The following is a 24075-nucleotide window of genomic DNA, read 5'->3' as shown; positions in this document are numbered from 1 at the left end:
CAAGATATGAAGATTCGGTTTATTTTTCCATGTTGAATAGATTTTAATATAAAGCATGCATGTTTGAAATTTTCTTATACTAAAAATTAAGCTGGAGTTTCAAAATTAAGCTATGGTGAAAATTTTTTTTTAATGTTTCTATTTTTAAACTGTGATATAGTTGAATGCATTAATATGTAGATATAAAATTATGGAAATGCGGAGCAAGATAATCAGAACGGCATAAGGCTTTTAAAATAATGTGAGTTATACATCTATCAAAATTTAAATTTAAAAAATATTTTGCTGAGGTATTCATTAAAACTAACAATAAGTTGCGTAAAATATTTAGTTAAAATTATTAACAATTATTAATCTCAGTTAAACACTTTGTCATCAAAGATGGTTAAATTATAAACGATACTTTTAATAAGATCTTTTTAAAAATATTACTTACCAAAGTTACACGAATATTAGTTTTCTATCGATCTTCTTTATTATGTTTACACTTTTTATTTCTAATTGAATGTTTTTTCAATCGTGTATTATAAAAGGCGAGCGAGAAAAAGGCCTTTGGGCACAAATTCTTCTATTTCATCTGATGAAAAATTTTCTCTTTTTATTGCTTCTTTCTAAAAAGATTAAAAAAAAAGATAGATAAAAGAGTAAAGTTTAATCTGTATAAAGAATGTCCAAGTACTTTTTCTTTCTTTTCTTTCAATAGAATATTATTAACGAATTGCACGTTCTATCTCTGCCAGATTTCAATTTATTTAACGTTTTTATTCATCAAAAATTTAATGATTATTGGCTGCATAACTGTATTAGATATTTTGTGTTCACTCAATATGCTTGCGATTAAATAAATGAACTTATGAAGTCCAATGCCAAACGATTATTTAAAATTTCCGCAATTTGTCATGATCGCTATAGCAACATACATACATTAAAATCGTTTGGCGCTATTAAAAATCTCGTTCCTTCCTGATTTACACCTCGTACATGAAGTGTGATATTTTATACAAGTTGTATCTTTTAAATAAAAGATTTAGTCTCATTAGAATTAAAAAAAATGGATCTCCATTGTGGATAAACAGTATTGATAAACAAATAAATAAACAAACAAACAAAAAGTATTTCTCTGTGGTGAGGGAAAAGAGAAGGAAAAAAATTACTTGCTTACGTAGCATCGAACGAATTCTTGGCAATACCTTCATAATGCTCTCTCTCTCTCTCTCAAAAAAAAAAAAAAAAAAAAAAAACAAGGACACAAGTTTTTTTAAGTTCTTAATCTAGAAAAAAAAATCTTATTCTGACTTACTACTAACTGACCTACGTAAGTGAGTGTAAAAATATCCAACATCTTGGAGATAAGTTTATCACAATGTTTGGCAACATTAAAAGCTTTGAAACCTTATTTTAAACAAAAGGTCTTATAATAATAAAATATTATATTATGAAAATGTATACAAAATGATAAATCATTATGGAAAAATGATTCAAAATAATTCTAAAATTAATTATTATAGTCTGACATATCTACTAATAATACAGATGAGTGCGTTCGTGTATGTGTATGTTGATAGTCTATAAATCAGAAGATTTTCAACAACAGAATACATTGGTGCCCTGAAATACAAACCATTTTTATTGTGTCATAAAATATGTCATCGCCTGTTTTTCTTCTATTGTTGAAAGCTGAAGAAACATTCCATTTAGTATCTGCATAGTTTACAAGACGAATAAAAAAGAAAGTTATAACACTACGAAATTTAGAAAATAAATGAACTAGACATTTACGTTATTAAAAAAACACTAAATTACAGTAAAATTTAAAATTAAATTAAAAATCTGTAATTAGACACCAAAAACAAAAGCAAATATACGTTATTTTACTATAACCAGGAGAAATGATCTCCCTTAAAATTTCTGGTATACTTTTTAATAAAGCTTTTTATGACCCCTTCCCTATGATAAAATTTTGGACATTGAACTACGAGGGCTCAGATTTTTAATTTCAGAGCCCCACAGACAAGAGTTGTGTGCATTGTAATATAGGAAAGAAAACTGCTTTTGAATTTGGGCGCATTTTTTGGTGATTTTTGGCGACCACAATTTGGAACAGAGCTATAATTTTAGTAACAAGATCAAACCCAAATTTTATTTATGTAAGTCATTGCGTTTTTTAAATTATGGCATTTGCACGCATACGAAAATACCCCTTGATGGATTTAGTTCCACATTTGATATTATTTTCCTTCGAAGTACGCTAGAAATATAGAAATTTGGAGTAAAAAAAAAATCACATACTAAATTTCATCCTTCTAGGAGAAAGTATGTTTTGAGTTATAATACTATTAGACAGACAGACACAATTCCGAAAAATGTATTTCGGACTCAGAGCGTCTGAAGTATACAGAGGCGCTAAAATTTTCTTATACCAGAGAGTATCTATATGAATCTGGGACAAAAGAGTAGTTTATGATCCAAAGATAATAAAAATGTCTGCAGTCAATGAACTTGGACTGAAAAACAATTTTATGAAGTGCATAACATCCAAGGACAGACAGGAAAAAGTTTTATTTTTCAGTTTATGCCGCTTACGAATTTTAAAAATGCCAACTCCGCCAATCCTGATTTTAACAATGTTAAACCAGCGGGACTGGTCTCTTCAAAACTTTCTCGCATACTTTCTAATAAAGGTAATATCCCAAAGAGCGCCTTGCATGGCAATGGCGTACAATTGTTAAGAAATAATATTACCCTTTGGTGTGAATTTAGCATTTATACTGAATATATCGTGTGATACTTGAAAAGCTTTTTTTTAGCGTTTAATCCCTGGAAAGCAGTTAATACTATCCAAAAATCAGAATTGTGTGTGTGTGTGTGTGTGTGTGTGTGTGTGTGTGTGTGTGTGTGTGTGTGTGTGTGTGTGTGTGTGTGTGTGTGTGTGTGTGTGTGTGTTTGGAGCGTTTTCCAAATCGAATGGAACAAAAATTTGACACAAAAAACTTCATTTGTAGTCACCAAATTCCATGTCAAATTTGTAAATTTAAGTCATGGTGTTTTTGAGTTATCTCGTTCATACATTTCTGAGAGTACAGACGGACAGACGATCAACCCCTAATTGGATTTAGCTCAAAATTTGATAAATGTCTACAATATAGATGTTAAATCTTTGCTCCAAATTTTATCCATTTAGCTCTCTTTATTTTGTAGAAATCGTGTTAAATTATATTCGAACAGCCACACAGACTTCCTTTGAATGAATTTTAATCAAAATTTGATATAAATCTACAAATTTGATGTAAAGACTGTATACGAAATTTCATCCATCTAGCTCAAAGCTTTTTTGAGTTATCCTTGTCACATAAAGACAGAAGACGATATATGTTTTAAGATCTAAAACGTGGTGATTCGTCAAAATCTCGAATTCGAATTTTTTAAGGAACAGAATACTTTCTCTATAGTTCGTAAATGAGAAAATAAAAGTAATGAGATTTTACGATTTAATGAAACAATGAAAAAAAATTGTATATCATTACAGTGAAAACTGCTGTTGCAAATCATAAAAATAAATGTTTAAAAATTTGCTGAAATTTTGGGAGAAACGCAGAAATAATGCAATCAAAATAATTTTTTTTTAATTTTAAAAGGTTGTAAAATTATTTTCATTGCATGATAATACTTTCATAACTTAGCGGTAACAACTCTAACAATACTTAGTTTTTAATTAATTAAAATTATAATTAAATTTTACAAATATCTCTTTGAATTTCACGCCCCCCTCTTCAAACCATATATTTTCTAAAATTGTCAATTGTGGTCTAACAATCTGACCTGCAAAACACTAACAAACGTTCATATATTTTTCTTAGTAGAGACTAATAAAGCCAGAAGTATCAAAACATTGATTTTTTCCAATTGCGTTATTGCTTCCCATTTTCTGCTTCATGACAGAAATATTTATTCTGAATATAAGAAAATTTGTAGATTTGTCTGAAATTTTGAATCAAGTCGATTCAGAAAAAAATCTATCTGTTCGGGTATCCGAATATAATTTAAGACAATAACAGCAAAACGAAGAGAATATATGAATAAAGTTTTCTACACAGATTTTACAATTAAAGTGTTGATACCCGTTAAATTTGGAACCAAATCCAACAAGGGGTCGACCGTCTGTTGGCTTGTACTTTCAGAAAACACATAACCGCGATAACTTAGAAACACAGTCACTGAAAGACATGAAATATTTCATGTGATTTAGTATTTATAATTATGGTTTTACATCAAATTTTAGTATCTATTGGTTGGAATAAGCGCGTCTAAAACACATATTCGATTTTCGTGTGCTATTAATCAAATGCCGAGGAGTAATGGTAATAAAAAAAAAACTAAAGCGATAAAGATCATGCATTAGATTCAGTAAAAATGCTAAATTTACACTAAAATCCTATATTATAACTATTGTTCGCCAATATCATGCAAAGTATTTGTGACCTTATCCAAGGTCAACAATTTTATGCGGCTGGAGGAGGATAACATTTTTACTGCTGGGCATATGGGAAAGTTTCGGGGAGACCATTTCTGTTAACTGATAAAATAAAACCTTTAACTTCCGACTGCTTCCAAAATTCCGAAAAACACTTACTATGTTGCATAGAAATTGAAGTAGTACAAGCAGGAAGGTCTATCTAAAACTTTCTAGTATATACTTTAATAAAATTGCTATCAATCCTCCCACTTCACATTAAATCATGATCTTTCGGCAAAACTGCAAGCACCACAAGTATTTTTATTTTCAGAGTCCCACACATGAGAGTTGTATACTTCGTAGTATAATAAAGAAAACCTGTACTTGTGTATTAATTACATGGCATTGGCGAACAATAATTACGAAATAATCTTTGGCTTGAATTTAACGTGCGATCTTTGACATTATTTCTCTACTTATTTAATACGATTAATTCCCTAGCATGCGGTTAATACACAAGAATCAGAAAACTGAGCATATATTTTGGACGCCTTCTTTTCCCCACCAATTGAAATCAAAATTTGACATAGAACTACAATTTTAGCCACAAAATAGCATTTCATTTATATGTCATTGCGTTTTTAAGTTATCACTTTTACACGCATGCGAAAATATCCTTGACGGATTTACTTTCAAATTTAATAAAGATATGCATGCTGGCTGCTAAAACTTTTCACTAAATTTTATTATTGTAGCGTTTTATGCTGCTCAGTCATAGTGCTCACATGTGCTCGGAAAATCGGACAAATAGATTTCTTGTGAATGTATTTCCTCTAAAATATGATCGAAATCTTGAAATCTGGTATAAACCCCACATACCAAATTTCACCCCTCTAGCTGAAAGCATTTTTGAGTTATAATACTCATAGAAGAAAGACATAATTCCGCTAATGTGTATTTCAGATTCCTACATATTCACTAAAATTTTGAATTTGAATTTTTTTTTTTTTTTTACTATTATAATATTATTTTTCTTTTTATATATATTTCTTATATGTTAGAGAAAAAAAAGTATTAATATGAAAATGGGACGAGACAATATTTCAGTGGATAAAGCTTATCAAAAATAATAAAAATGTCTCCAGTCAATGAACTTGGACTGAAAAACAGTTTTATGAAGTGTATAACATCCAAAGACATAAGGGAGAAATTTTTATATAGTTTACACGAAGTTATTTCTAGAGTTTTATTTTTGGTATTTTTTAAGATTAATCGCTTGCACGCGGTTAATACTCGCGTACCAAAGAAAATCTCATATGTTTTAGAAGCCTTTCTTCCGGCCGACAGAATTCGCAGCTTGACATAGATATAGACAAAGATCGCATATTAATTTCGTTTATTTAAGTCATTGCGTTTTTGTATTATTACATTTACATGCTTGAAAAGTACAGACCGACAATCAGTCTCTTGACGGATTTGTTTCCAAATTTGACACTTATATACACTTAAGACGGTAAGCCTATATACCAAATATTATCTAACTAGCTTTTAATATTTCATTATGTTCCCATGTACTCGGACAGCTAGACAAATATACTTTTTCCGAATAGATTCGTTTCATAATTTGACACAATCTTTGACAAAATTGATGTAAAGTATATATAACAAATTTCATGTGTCTGTCTCAAAGCGTGTTATGTTCACATTACAGACAATCATTTTGCCAAAAGTGAATTTTTTTTTAATTATTTTTTTATTTAAGGGGATTTGAAGTGTTCAATCGAAATCTCGAGTTCGAATTTTTTGATTATTATGAGGCTTTCTCTTTGAGTACAAGCCGTAGGGTTTCAGGTTGGAGACCCGATTTCACCGAAGAACCGTCATGTAAGGGGGTCTGTTGCACGTTAAATCCGTCATGCCAAACGTCCTCCCGCTGGTGTGGAGAGGGGGGTTCCAGCTCAGGTGTCGTCCTCGTCATCTGACCGCGGTTCAAAATGACGAGGTCCGTCCCAAAAATAGCCCTAGTGTTGCTTTACAACGGGACGTTAATATAACTAAACTAAACTTTGAGTACATCGTATAAGCGAAAGTAAAAAACAACATGGAATAAATCAATTTGTATGAGAAATTTCGATCTTTCAATGTTTCTATTTCCAATACTCTAATATAGCCTTTTTCATATTTTGAGCCACTATATTATGCATGGGAGCCACAATATATGGAAGCAAATAATGAGACACTGATCTATTTCGATTTCCATTCATAATCGAAAGTGTTTCCGCCAATCGACTTCATATTCGAAATTATCTGAATGCCTCTTTTGGGGAGCGATGGACTAGTCCCTTAGCAACCTGGATATCCCAATTTATCGATCATCGATTAATTTTTCTGGAAATATCGTTCTGAGATTTCGTTGCTCCAATAACTGTATCTGCTATACACGCTTATGAAATACCTGGCATCTTTGGTAGGTATAGTATACATTGATGCTGTCAAGCATGTACCGCTGCTGGTGTACGCAATCTTAAACAGTTCTTGTAAGCATTACAAGCATTTAACAATTCTTGTAAACATCATCTTTTATTTGCGTCACTTGCGCCCATACATTTCTGTACAATAAATGATGATATATATAAATGTACCACTGTTGAAAGCTCACTAGTGCACAAGAGTAGAAATCAGAAAGAAAACATCTTGTTTCAGATGAATTGAGACGTCCTGTATTTATGATTAAAGAAATGGTTTGTGACCTAAGTTTCTTATATTAAATTATTCATGTCCTTGTTCTCTACCTCTTCTCCAAAGTTGTACCATGAATTTTGAGTCACCATAAATGTCCCTCTCCCACTGCGGGACACCTCTTAATTGAGGATGAGAAACTTCTAACATGGTGGTAGGTTCTCGCTACCCTGGTGGGAACAGAAAAAGGTACGAGTCGACTTCCCTCATTGATAATGGGGCGCACTTCTCAATGGAAGGGTTGTGCAGTGGCCGGTGATAGGCCTTAGGACTCAACCACAGTTCCCACCAGTATTGCTGTTACGGCAGTCCGGTCATTCCGATTTTTCCGTATGTTTTCGAGCTGGTAGGAATAGCTAGATTAAGGTTAAGGTATTAATGCCCCTTTCTGAAATAACATAAAGTCCAATTTAGAATGGACTTCGTAATTTTGACCTAGATTAAGATAATGAAGACGACATCTGAGCTTGCATTTTAGTCACTCGGCTTCTACAACACAACAATGGGAAGATGTTTGAACCTCAGCGCCTGATTTCAAGTGCACCAGTCCATACACATTGGCAAAATAGGGTTTCGAACCCAGAATCCTTCGTTCAGTAATCGATACTTTACTATTCATATTACTGAAATGGAAATTTTGTTAATAAGATTTTGAATCAGGAAAACGGGCACTTAAATGTTCATCACTTGAAAATTTCTTTAAATATAATGTATCTTTCCATTATATTTTTCCACATCGGATAATATAAAGAATTAATCGACAAAACAATTACCTTAATATAATTTCATTGGCATTTAAAAAAACCCGGTGATGGCAGGTTTTTAAGCTATGACGACATGCTGACTCCTTCTTCCCTTATCCTTTGTCTAAATTCGGAATCAGCAGTTTTATATTGAATAGAATTACAATATAAAATTTGAGATGAGGATCTTTAGTGTCTACGCGAAAAACGACAAATACCAATAAATACATAACACTAATTTTCTTTCTGCATACATCATCATTTAGATTACTCCTTTTTCATTTCTTGAGATATGCTTATTGTCTTATATAAATATTCTGTTCATATTATACTTATTTGTTTTAATCCTGAACAATAGTTGCTATCATTTTGTGATTTTGAAGCACAGATTATTCTTTTGAAATCATATATACAGTTAAAAAAAACACAACAACTTTTCTTTTCTTTTTCTAGTTCAATGGTCCTGCCTCATAAGGACCGGGGGAGGGGGCAAGGGTTGAACATACCCAGACTACCAATCTTAGAGGACAACACATCAGCGTTATAAGGCCAGTTTTTAAAGTTAGATACAGTTAAAGAACAAATATATATATATATATATATATATATATATATATCCCAGACGTCATTTACCTGCACTAAACCAATGATGACGACTGGGAGAGAAAAAATCCTATTATGACCCGGGCGCCATTAACCTTCGCTACGCCACTGCTTAAATCGCTGAAAACTATTCTTCACAAAAATAAATCGCGAGTGAAAAAAAGCACGATAGTAAATCAAAGTTTTGTCGCTCTGATTTTAAAAGTCACTCAAAATGAAGTACAGGTGTAAGTTCAATCAGAGTTGACAAATCATGAAACCGGTTTTGTTGTCGTTTTATGGTAAGCTTGAATGATCGTATTATTGAAAGCTTGATTGAACATATCAATTGGAATTTCAATTCCAATTGATATGTTTTAGAATATCCAAATGAATTTACAATAAATTACATTAAATTATTATTAGAGTTAATTTCTAAGTACTTAAAATATTCAGATTCGTATGCTAAGAATTACTTTTGTTTTCCAAAAAACACCAAATAAATGTGTAGGACAATAAAAAATGTTTTATTTTATTTCATTATATTGACTTTTGATCATTTTTATTGCCGTGTCCATTTTCAATACTTCAATAATTACTTTTTTTTGGTAAAGTCAATTGAAAAATGGAAGTAAAATACACTCACGTGATAATTATCAGTGCGTAAAAAAAAAAACGTGCTGTAATATGACATGAATAATTATGATAATCTTGTGATAAATATAATAGATCAATTGATTGTAATGAATTAGTATGTTTTTTATAACACTTCTTTATTTTTTTCAATTTTTATTTGCTTATCTTATTTATAGGGAAAGAAAAGAAGAAAAGTTAGCTCAAATGTAATAAAAATTTTACATTTAAAAGATAAAATAACATACATTTTAATTTTGAAGAAATTAGTTTCTTTTAATTCATATTCGTTTGTAAGATCTTACACATTATTTTAGATTTCATTTCTTTTTATCATTCAAGCTTACAAAATTTAATTTTTTAATGCATAATTCTTAAAATTAAATTATTTTTCAAGTATAAAGCAAAAAAATAGAAAAACATTTTTAATATTTTTCAAATAATATTTTTTTGCATTCAAGATAGATAATTGATATTTCAAATATTTTTCTATTAAAATAAAATCATTGAAAAGCACAATTATTTTGTTTTTATTACGATTTATTTACTGACCTTTCAAACTTTAATGATTCAGAAAAATTTTTAAAAATATTAATAGATAGCTGTCGGGAGAGAAGAAATCATTAAAATATTCCTATCACATTTCTAAAATGGGGACAAAATACGGGTTTGTTCAAATATGGCCAAAAAGAAATCGGAAAAATAAAATAAAATAAAAAGAACATCAAAAAACCTCTACAACTACTAGCCCGATACCTTTGCTCCAGATGGGAACTCGACAGCAGAAAACCTGATTTGCTCTTTGTTTTGGTTCCGACCCGTCAGTGTGCGCTCAGCTGTTTATTTACCCATGAGCCTTTGTAATATTTTCATGTGACGTCACAAATACAGTTTACATACAAGCAAGATCGAGGTCCGTTCCATCATCTGCAGCGTAACAACAGGGTTTCTTTATCTAATCGCTAGCAACAATTCTGTATGTTTTTATAATTTAATCTTGAATTGCAGTTTAATCCACATTGAGATTCACTATTTCGCAAGTAAGTATTCTTTATTTTCGTTTGAAGATTTGTATATCTTCTAAGAAATCTGGATGTTTTCATCTTCGTATATTTCTGCTTTTCTATCCATCTTATTGTCCTTTGTGTTTTACACTATGGCGAGCACTTTTCATTTGTGAGCATGTAATTCTGATGCCATAAATTTAGCTTTAGTATTATTTTATAGGATGTTATGTCTTTTAATTTATTGATATCTCAGTTCTAATGAGATTTTCGATTTGTGCGCAGTTACTTCTGTGAGAAGCATCTTGTTCTTTGTTTGACAGGTTTCAATTATGGAACTTAGGTTTGAACGAACGTATTTCTCAGAAGAAGAAATGTTTTCGAGACATTTACATTTCAAATAAATAAGAAAAATGTTTATTTTCAAGTTGTTGTTTAATTTTTGTACGAAATCGAATATATTTTTTCATTGGCATATGATGATTATTTATTATTTTGTGTAGACATATTGTTGCAAATATGAGATGCCATTTTTTAAACGCTAGTTTAATTATTTATTTGTTTTAAAATAAGAAAATCACTTTTAAAGAAAATTTTTTTTTGCTTAAAGTTCTAAAAGCTTTTATTTTAGTTTTATTAATTAAATTTCATTCGTTTTTTTTATTTTTTAAAAATATTTGCTTCTTTTTTTTTACACGAAATTAGATTGAAAATAATCAATAAAATATAACATTAGAAAAAAAATGTGTGAGCATGATTATATTTTAGATTTTACTTATTTTAAAATTTTTTTTTGTCAGAATATATTAATGAACAAATTTCTTAGTATATTTCTGGATTTCTGTACTGTTTAATTTTTTTAAATTAATTATCCTTTCCTATAGAGTCCAGTAAATTCTTTTTGTAATCAAACTTCAAACCAATATGCTCATATTTCTGTAAAAGAAAGAAAATTCAGGAGAGGTAGGTTCATTTTGACTATTTTCTTAACTATTAAGCATTATTCATTATAGTTATATTAAATTTTTTAAAGAAGTTGTTAATGAAAAAGTCCTTCAATACTTTTAAATCAACTTTATTATAATTTTTAGGCACTAGACTTCTTTGCTTCTTTAAATAATGAGTTTATTTTATTTTATGTATTGTTATTTATATATGTGTGTGTGTGTTAAGAATCCTCTATTTATATTTAGTGCTATACAATGTTTGCTACAATTTAATAATTTAATATCTATCAAAAACAGATAATTCTTTTGAAATAATGTATACTTTTTAAAATCCTTTTATATTCTTTCTTGTAATATTTATTTTTTGGAAAAATTTTAAATATTATATCTCCCAAACTAAATTATTTATTTAATTTGCTTCTTATTAAAACTAATCAGTGATAGTAATTGATAAATTACAATTTTTGCACTATATATTTTTTTTATTAACATCAAGTAATCATGCACATTGTTCTAATGTGTTGTCACATTGTTTCATTTACATCAAATAATCATAAACATTGCTCATTCAATAATTTATAGTAATTGCATAAATATTTTTTGGGGAATTTTATATTTTTATCTGTTTCCATTGAAGGATAATAAACTTATTTTCTTAACAACTGCATCTTTATCAGTTTTTTTCTTTCTTTTCTCTCCCTTTCCGTCTCCCCCCCCCTTTTTTTTTTCTTTTTTCGCGAGTCTTCAGGTTGAAGCTTTTTCCATTAAAAATGTAACGTAACTTGAACCATAACTTGTAACATAACTTATCCATCCTGATAATAAAATTAAATAGAAAAAATATTTTAAATCCCAATAATCATTATAACTTTCATTAAAGTATTTTTAATATATATAAAATTATAACTTATAAGTTATAATTTTATATATATGAAATAAACATTATATATTTTTACAATTGATACATGGTACTTAGTAATTTTTTTTTTGTACAAAATTAACATTTCTAGGCTATATTTACATTTGCATATATATCTATTAATCTTGGAATTATCAATACTTATTAATATTTATTTGCATAATTTTACATTCATGGTGTGTTTATTATTATAAATAATTGTCTTTATTTTTCAGCTATAAATGAATTTATATAATGTGAAATAATTGCTGGTTGCAGGTTTGTTTAATATTGAATCATGGGAGGTGCAGTAAGTGCTGGAGAGAACAATGATGAGCTTATTGACAATCTTGTGGAAGCTGAATACATTAAATCTCCAGCAGTGGAAAGAATATTCCGTGCTGTAGACAGAGGGGACTATTATGTGGAAGCATGTAGAGAAAGTGCATATCGTGATCTGGCTTGGAAACATGGGAAAATACATATGTCAGCTCCCTGTATTTATTCTGAAGTGATGGAATCTTTGCATCTTGGACCAGGAATGTCCTTTCTGAATCTTGGAAGTGGTACTGGATATCTAAGCACTATGGCTGGTCTCATGCTTGGTAATTTTTAATTTTTTTGAGGGGAAGGCATACATATTTCATATTTGTAGCTATGAGTTTTGCAATTGATTTTTTTTCCTTACTTTATAATGTGCTAAAGTGTTTATACCCTTGTGTATATTTGTGATGGTAAACTATTTTTATACTTGCAGATTATCAGTTTATTTATTAATTTAATTAATTTTAATTCAACATAATTGGTGCTTTTAGTAAAGAATTTGAGAAAAATTTAACTACAGCATTTTATAATATTTATACTGATGTATAATAAGTTGAAGAATAAAATGCAGGAAAGGATTAAATTGAAAAAAAAAACTTTTATATACATAATAAAAGTGGGTTGTTAAATTAATTTTATTAAATTTATGATTATTTATAAACTATACAGAATATTCTTTAGCATAATGCTATAAAGATTTTTTTTAACTCGTATGGACAGGACTTGAAAGAAGCAGAGAACATATAAAAAATATGAACTTCTAGCATCATAGTAGCTCTTTTTATGACTTGTGCAGGATTTTCTTTAGGTAGTATTTTATAGAAACTTTTGTTTCTGATAGACATGCATGGATAGAAAATAGAAAGGTATATTTAAATACTATGACTGCCTTCCATTTTGTGACCTTTATGAAATATATAGATTTTTTTTTTTTTCATTTCTAAATTTAATACACTTTTTAATGTAATATAGATAGAAATGGAAGTTGGGCATTGAAATTTTGTAGACAATACGAATAAATAAGAAATATGATTAGGGGTTATTTGCAGTGCGATTTGTTTATGTTAAATAATTTCTTTTATGATTTATGTCTAAAATGCTCTTTAAACTTATAGAAATTTTTATTGTGAACAAATATGAAATTACATGATTGGTAAAAAAATTATTTTTATTCCAAAATTAGGAGTGCTTAAATCAAACTTTTCTTCAGTTGAATTTTTATTTAAAATGTACTATTTTCATTTTTTTAATTTTGTACAATTTATGAATGCAAGTAATTTGTAATTCACATTATAATTATGAACATGCTGAATTATCACTAAATAAGTAATTTGGACACAACTATCTTTCTTTTGTGTATCTTTAAATAATTTTACTCATATAAAATTGTTTAAGTAGAAATGTAAGGTAAATAACTATTATAATTTAAATATAAAATAATATATTTATACTTCTATGTAATATCTTATATGTTTTTAAGCAAATTCTATTTTTTGTTTCCGAAATAGAAAAATTTGCGCTTTAAAACACATATAAAATCATATAAAGATACATAATGTCACAAAAGATTTCCTTTGAACCTGAAATTTTTGTAAATTTTTCGTGCTTTTTTTTATATTTATTACATTTTTGTTTTATTTGTTGATAGATCATAATTGAAAAGGATAAATGGACATATTTATTGTTTTTTTATTGTTTACAATAAAAAAGTTTACATTTTATTAAATAATACATATGTAAGTATTAATTTCATAATTTTTATTTGAAAATATTAGTCTGCTACAAAATGAATTCATTTCCTTTCTTGAATTCAGTTTCTTCTTACTATATTTAGATTCTAGCATAGTATACATATTGATTTGATATTGTAGAATATTATAGGAAATTAATAAATAACATTATAAATATAAACTTTATAAAATTACTTATCTGTAACTTATGTCAGATCTAGTAATATTTCCTCTACAAAAATGAACTAATTTTCATAATTAAATCTTGCTCTAATTATATTTTCTCTAATTTGTATCTTTTTTTAATTTGAATTTCCTGTGACTACAAAGATTGTGTTATAGCTGTTGTCCTTTCATTGGATAGAAAGTGTCTTACTAATCTCATCTTCGTTGTGTCAGTGTGAATTAAATATTTATATTTTGAATAAAAAGTTTGATTTTCTAATTTATTTCATAAATAAAAAAAAAAGAATGTAATAAGGATAATTTAAGGATTTTAAGAAATATATACTATCTGAAGAATTTTTTAAGTCTGCTTTTTATAAGAGATGAGTGATTCTTCCTTAAACATATTCTACCAGACATCCTGTTAAGTTTCTCACACTCCATCCCTTTCCTTTTTAATTTGTTATTAATGATCATAATTGGAAAAATCTTTTTAGCAGTATATTGACTTCTAAATTATAGGCAAGATGAAGTAATTATTGACCTTTGAAGTCTGTTGACTTTTTAAGCAGGAAAGATTTGCCATTAAAGCTTCTAATTATAAAAGCTATTTTTTTTAACATAATCTTCTTCTGTTGAAAAATGTTTTGTATGTTTTAATTAATCTGTTTTCAGTATGTAAATATAAATTTCATTTGCAATATTTTCAATAATTCCTACAGAACTCTACCTACTTGAACCTTTTTTCAACCAGAAGGGGAAAGTATGATTACATTTTTTGGAAAAAAATATATTCAAATCTGCTTTAATCAATTTCTTGAGTTTGCTGCCAATATAGCTACCCAAACAATCAAGTGAACTATTTCTACTAGCTCCCCTTCAGTGATTACTTTATGGCATCATTTGCCTTGGCAACTATCTAGTTTTTTTCAACATTTTTTGACAATATGCAAGGTTTTTTTAAATAAATTGCAGTTCCAAAAATTCTAAATAAATTCTGAAAATTTGAAAATAAATCAGAAAAATAGAAACATAATTAATTAAGAACATTAAAATTATAATTTTAAGATATTTTAATGAATTATATTAAGTTAAAAGCATTTTTAACTACAAAGCGATTATAATTAAGGAGATTAAATTTCAGAACACTGTAAAGTAAAAATCGATCATCTTAAAACAATAGGTGAAGTTATTCAAAAATGTACTATTTACAAGTATTCCAAGAATCATTATAGATAAAAACACAGAATGGAAAGTGCATGTAAATTTACCAAAATTGGAATTGTCCTTATATCAAATCAATAATCTTGTGAAAAGAAAATGATATTTTAATTACATTACCACAATTGCACAGATGGATGTAAAAAAATAAATAATGGAAATATCATAAAAAGAAAATAATGGAACAAACATGATTGAGATGCTTGGGAGATGTTTGGTATGTGGTCTCTCTGTACTCTGCTGGAAGTTGGGACTCTGGAAATGATTACTTATATCACATTCCACAAGAGGTCAGTGAGTCTCAGTAGTAATGTTGTTTGTGGTGCTTTAAATCAACCAAGTTTCTTAAATGCCAGAAATTTCAGGAGTTAATGTGCTTGTCAACCTGTTGAGATTTATAATCATATCTTTCTGAAATTTGTTGATAATAGTTATTTTATTGATATTAAATGTATGTTAAGGAATCTTGGTTCGTATAAAAGTTTAAGCCTATGATTACCTAGGCCTAACATTACTGGAATAATGTTAGTATACGAAAAATATTCATGTTACTGGCCAATGGTGATATATGTGATTAACTTGTTGACCAATCTCTTCTAACAGTGAATGGACTAACTGTGGATGCTGCCTTACATCCTTAACCAATCAGTGAACTACAGAATAAAAAGGTTACGAATGCAGAGAGGACAGATGTTTGATAATTCATTTCCTGCATTCACAGCATCTTGCAGATGGAAATGAGCTTCTTATATTCTCAAATTCTTCTCTAGTCATCCAATGTCTATTTCCACTTAAACAAGAAATTATAGTTCAGAAGTTTCTCATTTCGACAAATTAGTAGGAGTTGTCTCTAGAACATATATAACTATACAAATAGCATAGCAAAATATTTGGTAAAATTTAATGAATGATGTGTTGATTGGTATATCTAACTATTGATAATTTCCTTATATGCTTCTTATTTCACCTTGTAATATCATTGCCTCATGCCTCATTGTTTCAACTTCTGTTATGGGTTTCACAGCTAATGAAACATAACAATCTCTTGTAAGCCATATGCAAATGGTTAACTATGAACTTTGATTTCTGGAACTTCCTGACATAGCAAATGATAATTTAGAAAAAAAAGGGGAGAGGGAATGCATGTAGAGCACAATTCTTTGGAGACAATCTTTACAAAGCATTCAAACATGAAATAATTGGTAATGATATGCTGCGTTTTATTTTAACATATGTGTTGTTGAAAGTTGTGATAGTTTAGCCATGAGTAAAGCGTTCCATTAAGTAAGAATCTATCACTAAGCTTAGGAAGGTTTTTTTTAATATTTTTTTATTTTTACAAAATGAAATCTCATTACTCTATATGTGTTTTGATCATATAAGGCATTCTGACTAGCGATTCTCACTTTGCGCTATTTTGGAAATTCGGTTTTAATTATAAATATCTGGCATTTTTTTTTGTTTAGAAATTTTAGTTAATTTTTTTTAAAAGGTAGTGTGAAAATTTTTATGCCACTTTGATATTTTATATGTTTACGCTTGAGATCACAATCTGAGAAATTATCAAAAAATATGTATAAACACAAATAACTTTTTTATTTCAAATTTTAATTTTTTCTAATGAGACAATTGAAAAGAAAATTTGGCTGTATTTTTTCACATTCTCTTGTATGTGCTTTTCTTAATTTGCTGTCTTAAAAATATTTTATTTTTTTGTTTCAGGTACCTATGGCATTAATCATGGAGTTGAACTCCACCAAGAAGTTGTTGATTATGCTAGAGCAAAACTGGAGGAATTTCAAAATATTTCTCCAGCTATTGATAAATATGAGTTTTGCCCACCTAGTTTTGTGGTTGGAAATTGTTTACTGTTGGATAGTTCAGGCCATCAATATGACAGGGTATATTGTGGTGCTGCCTGCCCTACAGAACATGAAAATTACATAAAAAATTTGGTTCGTGTTGGTGGTATTTTGGTGATGCCATTGAATGATCATGTAAGTATTTATTATTAATTACAACAAAATGGATACTTTAAAATCATTTATGACTTAATCTCGATTTGTAAAAATTTGCATTGTGTATGGTAGTTAATATAAGGCATGGATATATTAACAAATTTGTCAATATTTATTAAGTAAAAATATATGAAGTGCTTTAAATAAAGATTTTTGCTCAATTAATTCCAGTATGTAAAAAAAAAAAAAAAAAAAAAAAAAAGGCTAATAAACCTTTACATTGATTTAAGAATATCTTAAATTTATTCATATCAGTTATTAAGTATGGATACTTTTATTCAACCTAAAAAAAATATGAAAAATTATAGATGGAAATATTTTTTAGCCTTTAAAAAATTTTGAATTATTTTTTCAAGAGAATTTTGTAGTAATGAAGCTTCGTTTTCTGTATCAAAATGCAGCAAATGTTTTGAGATGCATAAAAAAAAAGGAATGCATAAATAAAATTAGTGAAAAAAATGGAAACAAAAAATTAGTGTCTATAAGAATTTATATATATATATATATATATATATATATATATATATATATATATATATATATAGTGTTGAATTTTTAAATGCAATTTCTAAAACACATAGCATTTATTTAGGGAGTAAAAGTTCTTTTATTTTCATTTAATTTTATATTAAATTAGCTTTTTTCCACTAAAGCTGAATGTTTAATAATAATTATGGGATTTGATTCAAATTAGTTGCAATTCTTTGCATTTTCATAATGTTTTGGAAAAATGTTAGATTAATTTTTTTCTTTGAAGATAAAAAAGTTTTCTTCCATATTTGGCTACATAAAATGTATTTAAAAAAAAGAATTGACTAATTTTTTATGAAGGTGTATTTTTCATTCAGAAATTTATATAAATGTAAATTGGCAGTCAATAATATATATGGCAAGTTTATTAAACTCTTTAAAAAAATTATTAATTGTATATTTTATGTATTATTCTTGATTTTTTAAAAAATTTAGAAACTATTTTTGAAAGGATTTTGCAAATGTTGGATGAAGGATAGTTGAAAATCTAAATATATAAGTATCTTTACAACTGTGACCTAATGATGAGTGAAATGTAAAATTTTTGGAAAGTGGGGCAAGTATTTACATCTTTTAAATAAAAATTAATGTTTTATTTCATTTCAGAATCTTTTACTATTACATATAATTTAAAAATACTTTTATAATGTAGTTTCAAAACGAATGGAATATCAGTATAAATAACTTATATAAATCATAAATGTTCTCTAAAGTAACATACAAAATATATATCTATGGTATTTTGGGATGAATTTGAAAATGTTTTGGTGTAATTGTAAAGTACTATGAAGAATCCGTTGAGTATGCAATCACTTGTCATTATTAAATAAAAAGATTTAATTGTATAACACCAGGGTTTTTTTTTTTTTGAAACTATAAAGAATGAAGAATGCCTTGCACTATTTCTTTAAAAAGGAAATTTCTTGTATACAAAATTATTCAAAGGATGTATGTGTGTACGTGTATTAGGATTTTCATAACTAATATATAAGAAATTAAAGTGCAGAATTTGGATTTTTATAATGTTTTTGATTTTTTTACAATATTCAATAAAAATTATATATATATAATGATACCTCTTAATCTTGATAGCTTGAAATTAATTTCCTGATTTTTATCATAATTTAACCCATATTCACTTCATAGTAAAATTTCTTATACACTTATATTCTCTTATTTCCTGATCCAGTTCCTATATTTTGTATTTAATTAATGCTTATTTCCTGATCCAGTTTCTATATTTTTTATTTAATTAATGCTACATGCGTTCTATAAAAATGCTTGCTTCTGTGTTTTTTCATGCTCTGAGTGAAGGGATAAAAATCCTTAATGCTTAGCACATTCTTTTAAAGATACCTAAATTTCTTTGTCCTAAATCAACATGTGTTAAAGAAAAACCATTGAAGGGAGAATTTTCCTCTGTGTCACAATGTAGACTCACTTATTTCATACCACTTATTCTTGTACATTAATTACACCTCCTGGAATGGAATAAAGCCAAGTTTTAAATTTTTCAAAAGCTTCTTCTATTTAGAATTCCAAAATTTTTGGTAAAAAATATTATCTTCCTTTGTTTTCTAATTATATATTTTACTCTAAAAGTAAACATGATCATTTTGTAATGTAGCAACAAACACCAGTTATTCTACATTTTTCATTTCTTTATGCGATTTTATTTGTAACTATGCAATGTTATATAAAATGTTATTTAATATATCTTTATAGCTTCTTCAAATTAAAAGAACAGGTCAGACAACTTACGAAGTAAAAAGTGTTCTACATGTGTCTTTTGCATCTTTAGTGCTACCAAATCCAAATGATGGTTTAATGTCCGTGAAGCTCCGTAAGTATTTTAAATATTGTTTGATTCTAAGCTTTAAAAAAACCTGCTTTTGCAATATGAAGATACATCTCATAAACTGATGATTCAGTCAAAGAAATATTTATAAATGTTACCCTATAAAATATTATTTATTTCTTGTTAATCAACACAAAGATTACTGTATATCTAACATGCATTCTATATACATCTCTAGTGCAAATTTGTTTGATTATATTATTTTGTTAAAATGAGCTATAAAGAAAAAGCAATTTACATGCTTAGGTTATTCAGATGTGCTCTGTTTATCTCATCTTTTCCAAGTTGTGTGTAAGAAATATCCTTTTTAGGTGCATTATGTGCAACTTATTCTTGTCATTCCTTATTAAAGCAGCAATACATTCTGTGAAATTTGTGAATAAGCAATAAAATAAATTTGTGAAAGAATACTCGGTAAACAATTAAACTATCTTACTAATTGATTGAAAGGGAAGAAGGTAAAATCATAATATATTAGTGGTCCATTTGAACTTCTCTGTATACAGAAGAGAAGTTTTACTAAATTTATATACCTTTAAGGAAAAAGTTAAAAGCTGATAAGATAAGTTAATAATGAACCTAAATATGATTTTTTTTTAAAAAAAAAAAATAGTGAATGAGTGAAATGAGTTTTATAAAATTCAGTACAATAGGGATTTTCAGTTGAACATTATGGAATTATTACTATCAGATTACTTACTGTATTTGGCTGCTTATTATTATTTGTGGAGAAATTTAGATATCAAGCATATATAGATACATATTGTATAAAAAATGTATTTTTAATTATTGTAAAAAAAGAATTAAAATATTAATATTAGACTAATTAGTATAATTAGTCTTTATTATTTGTTTCACTTTAATTACAATCTGTATTGATAGTTACAGTATCTTAAGTATTATATTGAAGAGTTTGAATTTTGATGTTTGGGAGACTGGTGAACATTTAATGTTGCTGAAATTTTATCTTGCTTTAGTGTTGAAATCTCTAAAATTGAGCCTGATCACAGCTGTGGCCTACATTTTCAGACTATCATAAAAAAAGATTAGAGATCCATTTCCTCTAGCCTGTAGTTTTTTGGGTTTTTTTATTTCAAAATCTTGTATTTTTTAATCAATCAATTCAACTCCATTTGCTTCTTAATTGCATTTAGTGGCTGACCTATTTTTCAAACTACTTTAATAATCAGGCAATGCAGAATTGAAATTTGATATGAAAAAATCTTGTCTACTAAAGCTGTCATGAAAATATTCACATCACTTCAAATCCTGTCAAAAAAATTTAAATTCCTATAGAAGATTTTTTTTTTTTTTCAGTTACTAAAAATTTTCTAAGGATTTAGAGTTGAGTGAAAATTTATACTAGCCTCTTAAAATAAATATTCTTAAAATGGTCAATCAAAGGCAGATGTATGTTTAATTTGTAAATGATCATCTTACATTGAATTAAAAAATTTATCATTGCATTTAACCTTATCTGCACCAGAATCTCCTAGTTGAAAATGTATTTTGTTTCTTAAATCTATTTAGCTGTCTTCTTCTTATTATTTTATTTAAAGTGATAAGTTGCTGATTTTTCTTCCTTTTGATTCATTTCTCTGTAAAATAATAATTAAAGAAAACTATTGAGAATCATTAAACTATCTCTTGCTCTTTGAGCTGTTAGAAATTGTATGGAAAAGTGTAGAAAAGTTGCTGAAAAAATGATTTGGAACTCACAATATATATAAGTGATATAAATATTCCAGATATTTTGATGGATGTTAAATGAAATTTATAATTTTAAAAATATCTCTATTGCTGATTTGTTTCAAAAGTATCAATTTAAATATTTTGAACTATTGGAAAACTTTTCAGAATGCCTCTTGAATTTTGGTATATTTTTGCTTATCAGCTCTTACTCTTTTACATGAGCCATCTTATATTTATATATTCCAATGAAATTTTGCTCTCATTTTTCTCTTTTATAGCTGAAGTTAATCCATTATCACTGCAAGAAATTTGTCGTTCAGCTATTCGAGTGATACTTCGACAGAATGTGGAAATTGAAAACCCATCTCTATTGGAAACAAAGCGAGTTGAAAAACCAGCACATAAAAAGGCAAAGAAACACATTAAGAGAATTGTGGTTCAGGAAAGAAATTTTTTGAGAGAAGTTGGAAGAGCCCAGAATGGAGAAAATGGTTCTAATACTGAAGAGGATCCAGATTCTGATGCCTCCAATTTAAGAGATAGAAGAGCCCAAATTTTTGGTTCAAGATCTAAAATAGTTTTTGACTTTACGCTTCGCCCCATCAGACAAGTAACTGAGTGTTTAGAAAACAGTAGTAGAGGTAATAGTGCTGACGATTATACAGGAGCTGAACTTTGTGACCTTGAAGTTGAATTGGAACACCCACCTAAAAGAGAGAAAAAACTTTCTGGGAATGGCGACAGTGGTATTGACAATGTAAGTGATGATTCTTTTCCTGAGGAATATCCCTCTGACAGTGAAAAAAACAAATCCCCTCATCCATCGAATTCAGATATGACGGAGGAACGACCAATATCTCCTCCTTCCATGCAAGATGAAGTTGAAGATATTGAAGCTGATGATGAGGAAACTGTACCTCAAAGGCAAATTGATGATATAGATGTTCCGGAATATAGACAAAGTAGAAGTTCTTCTGTCATCTTCAAGAGAGTAGCTGTTAGTGATATTGACAGTGATGATTTCGATGAGATGGATAGTGATTCAGGAAATGATTATTTTAACATAAAGCAGGAGGATAAAAATTTGTTCACTTACACTTATTTCTTACAAGAGAAGATAAACCAACTTCCACTTCCTCACACCTTGAAAGTTTTCTTGAAATTTTCTAGACCAGATTGAAAATACTGTTTGTTTGAAGTTGCAGAGATGTGTATAATGTGATTTGAAGAGTTCGGAACTATTTTGAATTCAGAGTTAAAAAAAAAAAAAAAAAATTTTTTTAAAGTATAAGTTAGTTTCAATTCTTATACATTTTGTTGGAATAAATTTTGTTTATTTAAAAAGAAATGTTAGTTTTGTTATATTTCATTTTATTGTTTGTTTTAATTTGTTAATATTTTATTTCAATTGTTTTTCAAATTGTATTATATTTAATATTAAGATAAATTCAATGAGAAATGACCATAGATTATATTTGCTTTAAAAATCAATTTTAATGCTTTATTATCATTTATTAGTATAATCGATTTACATTTTGTTTATTGTTAAATTATTGTGAAATTGTAATAGTGCAATTTTAAACTAGATGTGAGATGCATGTATTTGGTACAACTTGTTCATTTTGAAATATGTCTTGATATCCAAATATATTTGTAAAAGACATCTTCAAATGTATGATATTTCTTTTAATATTATTATGAATTTATTTATTCTATTTTTAGTTTTATGCAACCATTTTTAAATTTTATTTAACCAGTATAAGAAGACATTAGGTTGGACTCTTCGCTCATTCAGTATGTTTACTCTTAATATTTTCATGTCTGTACTTATCGTGTGAATATATTTTTGTCCCCACAATATGTAGATGTATTTTTCAATACATCTGTGATATATATACTGAAAGAAGTATTTGTACTTTGTTTACTTGATGGCTTTGTAAAAGTTGATGATAGTGAGTTTAGTTATTTTAGGCTGTTTCTATAAATGCTTTTTTTTAATGGAAATTTCTCAAGTAGAGGATAACCCAAATATTCTAGATGGGTAATTTAATTAGAAAATTTAGTATCAAAATGAAAAAAAAAATTGTATATTTCCAATTCCCTTCTGAAATATTTTATTTAATGTTTACTATTCAATTTATCTCTAATAAGTAACTGTGTTTATTCTTTTAAAATCAGTAGTCCTGTGATTTTTAAGCCACACGTGTTATTTAAAGTATGTATTCTGTAAATAATTGTAGTTGCATTTTTTAAACTGGTTGGCTGATGAAAAGCTTTGTATATATATGATCATCAGTTATTTAATAAACGTTGTTGGAGTCTAGATTTCTGCTTTTACTTCAAATACACCGGAGGGATAAAATAAAAAGAAATAAAGCACAAAATTATTTCAATCAATAAATCTTGTGACCTTGCAATTAAAAAAAATAGTTGAAACCTATAAATAAATGATGAAAACTATTTTTTTTTTCAGCAGTCATTTTACATGTCTTCAGTATGATGGTAATTTGTATGCTACTTCTTAAGAAAATTAGGAT

General features: G+C 27.7%; 1 protein-coding gene across 2 annotated transcripts; it reads left to right on the top strand.

Annotated features, from left to right (window-relative positions):
- The first annotated feature begins 10030 nt into the window (after positions 1-10030).
- LOC129963090 (protein-L-isoaspartate O-methyltransferase domain-containing protein 1-like) lies at positions 10031-23861 on the top strand. Of its 2 annotated transcripts, none has more exons than XM_056077138.1 (6): positions 10031-10190; positions 11039-11117; positions 12279-12604; positions 17162-17436; positions 19714-19831; positions 21817-23861. In XM_056077138.1, the coding sequence occupies exons 3-6, from the start codon at positions 12298-12300 to the stop codon at positions 22716-22718; spliced, it is 1602 nt and encodes a 533-aa protein (XP_055933113.1). In that variant the 5' UTR covers positions 10031-10190; positions 11039-11117; positions 12279-12297; the 3' UTR covers positions 22719-23861. The 2 variants fall into 2 exon arrangements, with proteins under 2 accessions (XP_055933113.1, XP_055933114.1); XM_056077139.1 differs by lacking the exon at positions 10031-10190 and adding an exon at positions 10308-10326.
- Positions 23862-24075: the final 214 nt, after the last annotated feature.

This window comes from Argiope bruennichi, chromosome 3, assembly GCF_947563725.1.
Source record: "Argiope bruennichi chromosome 3, qqArgBrue1.1, whole genome shotgun sequence".
NCBI lineage: Eukaryota > Metazoa > Arthropoda > Arachnida > Araneae > Araneidae > Argiope > Argiope bruennichi.
Note: the sequence above shows the minus strand (reverse complement) of the source record. Positions and strands in the feature narration are given on the sequence as shown.

Coding starts and splice junctions, on each gene's coding strand:
- LOC129963090 (XM_056077138.1), top strand. CDS start 12,298: ATGGGAGGTGCAGTAAGTGCTGGAGAGAACAATGATGAGCTTATTGAC. Junction 12,605..17,161: donor TATGGCTGGTCTCATGCTTG/GTAATTTTTAAT, acceptor TTTTTGTTTCAG/GTACCTATGGCATTAATCAT. Junction 19,832..21,816: donor TTTAATGTCCGTGAAGCTCC/GTAAGTATTTTA, acceptor TCTCTTTTATAG/CTGAAGTTAATCCATTATCA.